Here is a 9,436-nt window from a genome sequence, read left to right as displayed (position 1 = left end):
CTAAGCTCTAGCTCTTTGGGTTTTTTAAAAGAAGATATTTTAAGTTTTTTCTTTTGGTTGCCATGGCAACCAGACTTCCACGCGGAATAAAATTCTTTGAACAATATTTAAAGGTGACAGACGACAGCCGGACGCTGGACGCGTGATCACAAAAGCTCACCATGTCACTTTGTGACAGGTTAGCTAAAAACATTCCAAAACAAAATATTATACTGCTATTTAAATGCCCATTATGTCCCAAAAAGGTTTTTTTTTCCAAAAACTTTTTTCTTTTTTATATCTTGTTACAGTTTCCAAAAAATACGTATTATCTATATAGATGAACTATCTTTGTTCTGTTTGCTTAATTATAGTGAATTGGTAAATTGTATGGCGGTCAAAATACTACTTTTTTTTACATTTCGCTACCTTTACGACACAGTCTTTACTGAATATCAAGCTGTTAAACATCTATCATGCTCCAAATCCATTGTTGAAACATTATCAAACACATGTTTAATATTTCTACAGAATTTAATAAATATGAATTTCTAAGGCAAAATGAGCCTAGAAGTAGGGTTTTTAACTGTTAAAAAGGATTTTGTGCATGGGCTATTTTCTCAAAAGGAAATCTGCCAACATATAGCTTCAGGCAGGCATTTTGGAATCATTCTTCATAAAATTAAAACAAATATTTTGTAACCTGCATGCAGCAGAAATATAGCTTTAAAGCATGCAAACTCACTGATCATCGTTTTTTTTTCTATTTTGATTAGAAAATGTTACTCAATCCACTTCCAACTGACATTACCTCAGTATATTATAAAAGTTAACAATACAAACACAGTCATGATCCAATAAAACATATTTCAATTTGTTTATTTCTCAATTGACTCTCACATATCAGCCACTCGAATAATATTTTATTCTTTAATCATAATTACCTACAACACTACTAATCGTTTTTGAAAGAAAATAGCTAAAACCTCTATTTAAATGGTGATCCTATCTTTGCTGGCAAATAAGGTTTATCTTTATAAGTAAAGGAAGTGTTCCAATAATACCTTACATAATAACACTATTGAATAAAATCAAAAAATTTTTATCAACAATTCTCAATATTAGTCCATATGAGAACATATATTATACAGTCATGCATAAAGCGTATTAAAACATCAATGTTATTTATATCAATGTCATGCATAAACATATACATTTGTTTTATCTTAGCCCCTTTTTATAAACTATAAAGGGTAATGAATTTTGGTGGGGTGTAATCCCATATTTGTCCCCGTTTTCATATAAGGTGCATATGGATCATTAACATATATCGCCTTTTCCTTCCAATAACCCAGTTGTCATTTTTGTCCAAAAGTCGCGACTGTTGTTTTGTTAGTAAAACACAATGATATTTTTCCCCTCTCTATTCATCCACTCTGGCTTTTTCCAAAGTTTTTTCTTTCTACCCGCCATCTTGGCCGGGATATAAATTCCCCCAGGGTAGGCGAAAGAACCTTCCCGGGACTGACTTGACAGTTTTTGGAGCAGCACGTCTGATACTGAATCTAACAGCTGTCCTTACACTTTTCACAAATGGCTGACAAGTTTGAAGAAGTGAACTGCAAGAAAATAAAACAGAGAATTATACCAGATTCCTTAACATCTAATGGAAATAAGAAAAACTTCATCTATAAAAGTGTAATGAAAGCAATGCAATTAAAGCTTGAATGATAAACTTTGTATATAGTCAAGCCCAACAAATTGTGTGCCATTATAATTATATTATATAAATGATGATAGCAACATCTATGTAATATAAGTATGTAAAATCGGTTAGTCTAATAGATGAAAACTAGTTTTAGTCTTACAGTCAGTAACACAGTACATCACAATCATGTATCAGCAACAGTAAAAAGTCTATAATTAGTACTCAATGTTACTTCTTAGTTACTAAATCTTTGCAAACTAATTCCTATAATTCATTTCAATAAATTTCTTTAAAAAAAAAACAAAAAAACTGTAAGTAACAACATAGATGTGACTTAGTGACATTTAAAGTTTGTGGCCGAAACAACTAAAAATTACTACATGTTACTGTATATACATGTACTTATAGCTGGTTAAACAGAACTTTTAAAAAGATTCTGGTAAACTATGTACCACTTTGTGTAAATTTCAGTTTGAAAGGAAATCAGAACAGATACTAAGATAAATTAAATAAAAATAAGAAAAACTTAAGCAAAACAAAGATACTCTGTAACAGCCAATGGATGCTTTTTCAGTTTGTTTATCTGACTTCCCTTTACCATAGACTTTGTTTATGTAAATCCTTAACATATATTCTGTTACCGTATGAGCTACTGAAGAAGTTATATAATGTTGTTTTAAAATAATGTAGAATGAGTATGATGACAAAGCAAGTATTTTACATAACAATTCAATTAGTAATCCAAAATTTTTTTGTAGGGTTTTATACACAGTCAAACAATAGTAACCAAACTATAATGGCCATACTTGTGCTCAATCTACTTTGCCTCTTTGTTTTATGAAATCTTGTAGAGGGACGCATGAAGTGGTTTGGTAGAACTACCAATGTTTCGTATGCTAGGTAGATTATGGTAGTTAAAGTCTTTAATAGTACACAAGACACAATTTAATTCTCTTTATACACTTTATTACCCTGATTTTGCAGTTGATAGTTTTGGCTGTGCTTGGTGTGTCCAATGTGTGAGACCTCTCTGTGCTGGTAAAGAAAAACATCCAGGGCTTCTGTTAAAACAACATTTCTGAAGCTGACATGTTGAGACGGTTTGGATGCTTGGTCTTACAAAACTTGATGCAAGCGTCCCTGTTCAAAATAGAAATCAACAGCTAAAACAAAATAACTTAAAAGCATATAAAATTAGCATCAAAAGACAAAATTGTTAATTTTTTTCAAGAGGTAAAATAACAAAAAGTATAAAGAAAAAATATTTTTTTATCTTTTGATACCAGAAGAACTTGAACAAGAGGAAGAGGCCAATGTCATACTTTCAGGTAGATTTCATTTTGCCGAAAAAAATTGATAACTTAAGCAAGTAACAACTGTGTTGCACGACCTGTATATAAACATTCCTGATTTGAGCCTGTTTATGAGAGATTATGAAAAGTGCAACCTCTCTTAATCCCTAGCATCACCTTAAACAGTGCATTATTTTTCAACACAATATTATGGGGAAGGCATGGCCGGGACCATGAAGCAGGCCTGGGCTTTGGCTTTGCTGGCTATAGACTACAATGTATGTATATTTATGGGCTTTGCCTACTTTCATAGCGAACTCGTCACAAACAGAGCTTTAAGGTAAAGCAAGTACCTGTAAGATAAAGATGGTTTTAAAAACTTTCGAAGGTAGAACTGCAAAATTATGGGAAATTGACACAAACAAACACCTCACAGCGGTAATGTCACGTTTTGCTACTTTAAGGTGATTCCGCTTTGACAGCCATGTTTGTTTTCACTTTGTGGGTCCAAAGTGAAAGTAGGCAAAAATTTATATTACAACAAAGCTCACAATGTAAAATGATTAACTATTTGGAAGTACACTTCCAGGTCTATTGTCTTAAAAACTATTATAAACTAAAATAAAAATGATCCAAAACTTGCGCTCAAAATCCACTGCAAATTTCACCACAGAAAAGGTACTTCTAATGTTGTACGTAGAGGCGAAATATTGGCCAGACACGAAAATACCACAATATCTTGTCGCGCAGTACAATTAGTTGAACTACATGTATGGACACTAGTATAGTGGAACCCCATTGTATTGTGCTATTCATTGTATCGATCTATTTACAAATCTTTCGATTTTTTTGCAAAATGCACTAGCTACTGATTGCTAACATTTACGACAGTGTCACGAAATTCTTTCGCATTTGTTTCGAGCCGAAAAAATGACCAAAAACATGTTTCCAGTACCGTCAGACTTTGTAGATAATAAATAGACTTATAAATAGTGTGTTTTTATTAAAATCACATTTCTGTCTGTTGAAAGTTCCTAAATTTATGCTGACATTTTAAAACAGACATCTTTGATTCTAATTGACTGAAAAATCTAGCATAAAGATGGGTCAGGCTTCCCAAACTTTGACTAACTGAGCGATTCTCACAATGTATCGATATAATGGCGTGACCTAATTCTCCAACCTGTTTGACATGTCCGTAAATATCCGTATATTCCGTATGTCCCAGGTATATTCCAAAGCTAAAAAGTATATATCAGTGATGTTTGCCATGTAAATATTATAATATTATGACAAAGGGATCAAAATAAATGATACAAAATAAAGATTCAGGGATATTTAATTTTTTTAACTGCAGTTGTGATTTATAGGTAAATAGATCGATACAACGGGGTTCCAGGCTACAGAGAGCTGCCACACCGATGCACAAGAAGTTGCATTGAAAACCTTTACCAATTAGTTACATCAAACCGAATGAGTAGAATATACCATTATTCTTCAAATATTTGGGCTAAAGTAGAACAAAAGGAAGTTGGTATTTGACTATTTGTAGACTTTATTGCTTAAAATTTTTGACCTTTACTGAACGTCGCGAAAATATGAGACAAATACATATTTCCTAAAAAAAAAAGAAAATGTCTTCTCGTTTAGTAAAGTATTTCTGTAAGAAATTGTTTATTCTTTCAATTAAACTTAAATTTGACAAAGTTTAAGACTGACAAAATGGGAAAATACACAAAATATACCTGCTAGTTTTCTGAACAAGGACGCTGCCATCTTGGATTTACCAAATTTCTACCCACTCATCAAAAATAACGTTGTGGTATTCTTGTAGCAGACGCTTAATTTAGCTCATAGACTATTAGTCTTATTATGGTATAAAGCCTATATAAAACATTAAAAATAGTTTGTTTCAAGTACCTGTGTTTTAGCTGTGACTATTTGTTTAAAAAGAGATTTACTGTGTATTACCATGTAATTATTTCTTGTTTTTTATTTTTTTTTGTCTCTGGTGAAAATTTCAAAAGTTGATATACTGTAATTGTTCTGTTAAGAACAGCTCTGTGTATAGCGTGTATAGGCCTTACTGTTCTGATTTTCACTGCATATGTGGAAAAAAACAACAACAAAAAAAACATCATTAAAATCAATTCAACACAATGTTCATTATTACTATGGTAGTCAGGACGCAACCATGGCAGTTTTTTTTGTTTAAACATCATTGTAATTTGTGTAGTTCTAATATAGAAGTCAAAGGATGAACAGTGTGTTATAAATGGGTATTCCAAATAAAGACCTGTATACCAAATTAGTGAAGCATTTCTGTATTTAAATAGATTATATTAACTTTATCTGACTGAAAAAAAGAAACATTTTTGAAACAGTCTGAGGAAAAGGATTTCTAAAATAAACATTAACACTCTTCGCAGCTCTACATGTCTTCTGGAAAACTCGAGCCAAGCTGGTAATTATTATCAAGTTATTAGATACAGAATAGTAAGCATGTTTTTTTTAGCACAATTCTCACATTTGTTTCTCACTTGTTTTGAAAAACTGCACCCTGTAGATTATCTGGAGTAATACATGTAGGTCTTGAAGTTGTATGCCTCCAGACAAGTACATAATATACATGTTACATATCCAAGCTCCCATAGTCGAATACCCACAGCCGAACCGTTAACATTTACATTTTAATCAACTGTGGGTGTTTGGCGATGCCCAGCTCCAGACGAGTCAAGAAAATCTTCCAAAAATTCAGGAAAAAAGTAGTTACAGTGTAGTACAAATATTCATGTTGAAACTTTGAACAAATTACACAAACAGTTCAACTAGTGTCTAGAAGTATTTGCTATTTTTATCACTACATTGTAAATATTTTTAAATTCTATCCAGTTACTATAAAAAGCAAGACAAAGATCTGCATTATTCTGACATGTTACAACTAATTTCCGTGGATAGTTGGTTAAATCACTAAATTTGTACAGCTAACTTTATTGAATGATTAAAGATTTTCAATTTTTCATAGTCAACGTATGGTGTGTTGCTTTAAATCTCTTTAAAGTTGGTTTTCTGAATAACCCCTACTAGTGATGTATGAGGGAAAGAAGATGCTTCCAAAGTACAAGTGTTGGGCTTGCGAGGCAAACTGCCTTCATCTTAATGATACTATCCTACTTTGGCATTAAGTTATCTGGTAATTGCAGTCTCAACAGCGTTTCCACAGAGTATCAACAAGTGTAGGTGGGAGAAAAAGGATGAAAATCTACTTTAATGTTAATATTTTTTGAGGTTACTTTATCATAACCAATTATACTAATATAACAACACTTTATTCTTTAGTACTTATGCATTTTATTGAATAAAATCACAAAATAAATAACAACACAACATACATTTATTGCACACATCCCTTTTACTGTCTAGATAGAGAATAGAGATATACAATTCAATAGATTTATAGCTATACACTAATGTATCATGTTCATCAATTAAATCTACAAGTAAAAATTCCTGCAATGAATGGTAGATATCATATACTGCAAACTAACAAAAATTATGTTAATAGTGTGTCAAAGAAAAATATATAACCAAAAATAAACTTTTTTATTCTTGAAAACTGATGTACATGTAAGTGTATTAAGATTATCTTTTTCAAACTACATGTACCTGTATCTGCTTCAACTTAAGTACATAAATGACTAAAATGTAATCTTGTTGAAATGAAGTAAAACAATTCAAAGAGAATATCAACATTCTTTATGTAACAATGTAACTATAACACTTGATACAAATTATCTTTATACAATAAATATATCTGATGAACATGTATATGTCTATATATTTTTCGCAACTGCTGAGTAAGTTAATCGTCTCCAATTAACTTAGTTCAAAATATGTCTATACAAAGATTGGCATTTTCATCTTTGTCTTTTATTTAACATGTCACTGTGACAACAGTGTTGAAACTATAATTTTCCCATCTAGGTAACCAGTCAAACAAATTTTTGTGTCAATATTAGGTGACCAGTCTACCGTTGTTATCAAGGATGACCTATGACCTCTCAAATCCATCATGTACAATAGTCCTGGATCCTCCTTGATTAGCTGAAAAATAAGGTAAAATACAGTCATACTGTAAATTATACAGGGCAAAACCACATAAAAGTACATTTTCTAGTTATGTTAACAAAGGGAAATAGGCATATTTACACCTGAAAAAGAAAATTTATGCTAGAATTATGTTTCTTTGTTATTGTTTCATTGTTATTGACTTATACCATTAACCCAAAAGTTAAGTGTAACATTTCAAACAAATACATTGTGTACTTGCTGGAGATAATAGGCCTTGGGCAATGACCTACATGTACAATTACGATCCAAAAAGACTTGTGTGAAGTCAATATACTTATTAATATGGAATGGATTTAAATCAATACAGTGTTGGAGCAGTACCTCTAGACACTTACAGAAATCATGATCACAAAATATACAAATATCATTGCATTCCGTTGGCCAAAAAGGCGAGATTTTAGCATTTAATCATTCAAGCGCCTTATACAGTATAAACCGGATATGATATTTAGGTGGTGCTCCCATCCTTTTTTTTAGCCTCACTCATATGGAATATAAAGATGCATGCAAAAGCTTATATTATTTAACCAAAGTTGGTATGTTAAATTGATTATAGTTCTAGTATTTCTTAAATACTCTAGCTAAACATCTAAATTCTGTGCTAAAAAAAGAACTGCTCAGACATCATACCCTATATATTTCAGCACTTGTATCATTGCAGCTCATTAAATAATGTCCGTCAGAATCCAACGCCAACAGTTTACCAACAGGGACTTCCTTTGTGTTACCAGACTCAAGCTGGGAGAAGTTTGGTACTGCCCCCTGGTGGAGTGGTAAATCCCGCAGTTTTAAACCTGTCTTGTGCATACTCCATTCACTCATCTAAAACAAGAAGAAAACCTACAGCAAAACTATCTGTACCTGCCTAAATATGCATGGAAGAATTTTATGCATGGAAGAATTTTAAACTGAATATATGTATAATTTGCAACTATTTATATAACTATTATGTTGAAATCAACGGTTGAACACAAAACACACAAGATACTGTGTAAATTTCACAGATCAATGTTACGCTGAATCATTAGATCATCAGCATATATTTAGCATATTGTACATGTATATATACACAATCATACCTTTCCGTCATTACCAAGACTGTAACAGGAGTTATAGTCAGCCGAGTACTGAATGTTCCTAATGTCACTGTGATGAGCCTGCCACTGTGATATACATTTCTCCTGGCTTACATCTGTAATACAATATACACAAAATACCATGTGATATGAGCCGTGTCACGACGAAACCAACATTGCGTTTGCGACCAGCATGGATCCAGACCAGCCTGGGCATCCATGCAGTCTGATCAGGATCAATGCTGTTTGCTTACCCACCCTATTACAAGTGGAGAAACAGATAGCAAACAGCATGGATCCTGATCAGACTGCGCATATGCGCAGGCTGGTCTGGATCCATGCTGGTCGCAAACGCACTAAGTAGATTTTGTCGTGAAGCGGCTCATATATACTTAATTGTTTATTATTTTGGATTAAATCAATCAGATAAGCTATATATTTACTTGGTTTGCTACTTCTCACGATTTAACATGTTTTTCTTTATTCTCAATATTAATTGGTTTTAAGCTTCATCAATACTATGAAAATCAATTTCCAGTTTCATTGGTTGAGGAAGACATCAAATGATCCACTGTATATTATTAATTCAGCGCAATGCCCACATAGAACCAAATACCATCCAGCTATTTTTCAAAGATCAGTTACATGAATATCAACTAAGATGGCCAAAGGAATAAGAGGCCAAATGTTAAGTTTTTTACTTGTTTACTTGTCTTTTTTCTCTTTTTTTTCAACAAAGTGTAAATCTCTTGTTCATTTATACAGACTAACAGAAACAAGAGCCACCGCCGGGCGGGGGCAACGCTCGACTTTTTACTTTTTCTAAACGCAAACATAGAAAGGTTTGAACATATATTGATGTTTCCTTTTTATAAATTTAGTTGGTCTGTCTTGTCACATTAGTTTTGTTTATATATTTTGTATATATATATGAATAGAAACATTAAGCATATTTCTAAAAATAGCAACAGTACGCAATTTCTAAAAATAGCAACAATGACGCAATTTCTAAAAATAGCAACAATGACGCAATTTCTAAAAATAGAAAAAATGACGCAATTTCTAAAAATAGAAAAAAATGATGCAATTTCTAAAAATAGAAACAATGACGCAATTTCTAAAAATAGAAAAAAATGACGCAATTTCTAAAAGTAGCAACAATGACGCAATTTCTAAAAATAGAAAAAAAATGACGCAATTTCTAAAAATAGCAACAATGACGCAATTTCTAAAAATAGAAAAAAATGACA

The 9,436-nt window shown here is 32.0% G+C and overlaps 2 protein-coding genes across 2 annotated transcripts in view; both read right to left on the bottom strand.

The window, feature by feature from the left end:
* Positions 1 to 1,441: 1,441 nt before the first annotated feature.
* LOC132723677 (uncharacterized) lies at positions 1,442 to 4,829 on the bottom strand. Its single transcript, XM_060708443.1, has 3 exons — positions 4,725 to 4,829; positions 2,659 to 2,827; positions 1,442 to 1,598 (listed from the first exon to the last, which is right to left on the bottom strand). The coding sequence occupies exons 1-3, from the start codon at positions 4,753 to 4,755 to the stop codon at positions 1,442 to 1,444; spliced, it is 357 nt and encodes a 118-aa protein (XP_060564426.1). The 5' UTR covers positions 4,756 to 4,829.
* A 1,647-nt stretch (positions 4,830 to 6,476) lies between these two features.
* LOC132723675 (WD repeat-containing protein 91-like) overlaps positions 6,477 to 9,436 on the bottom strand; it is a 31,624-nt gene continuing 28,664 nt past the window's right edge. The window contains exons 15-17 of the mRNA XM_060708441.1: positions 8,190 to 8,302; positions 7,741 to 7,932; positions 6,477 to 7,083 (exon numbers count right to left, since the gene is read on the bottom strand). Coding sequence (XP_060564424.1) covers positions 6,922 to 7,083; positions 7,741 to 7,932; positions 8,190 to 8,302 — 467 coding nt within the window. The 3' untranslated portion in view covers positions 6,477 to 6,921. The remainder of the gene's footprint in view (positions 7,084 to 7,740; positions 7,933 to 8,189; positions 8,303 to 9,436) is intronic.

This window comes from Ruditapes philippinarum, unplaced genomic scaffold, assembly GCF_026571515.1.
Source record: "Ruditapes philippinarum isolate M1 unplaced genomic scaffold, ASM2657151v2 ctg7662_1_1_1_1, whole genome shotgun sequence".
Classification (NCBI taxonomy): domain Eukaryota; kingdom Metazoa; phylum Mollusca; class Bivalvia; order Venerida; family Veneridae; genus Ruditapes; species Ruditapes philippinarum.
The sequence above is the reverse complement of the archived record's forward strand: the minus strand, read 5'-3'. Positions and strand labels throughout refer to the sequence as shown.

Bases quoted from the DNA above. Each gene is read 5' to 3' on its own strand.
- LOC132723677 (XM_060708443.1), bottom strand. From the start codon at position 4,755: ATGGCAGCGTCCTTGTTCAGAAAACTAGCAG. The intron at 2,828-4,724 runs GTATATTTTGTG...TATTTTGAACAG, and splicing joins CTTGTTCAGAAAACTAGCAG to GGACGCTTGCATCAAGTTTT. The intron at 1,599-2,658 runs GTAATAAAGTGT...ATTTTCTTGCAG, and splicing joins CTATCAACTGCAAAATCAGG to TTCACTTCTTCAAACTTGTC.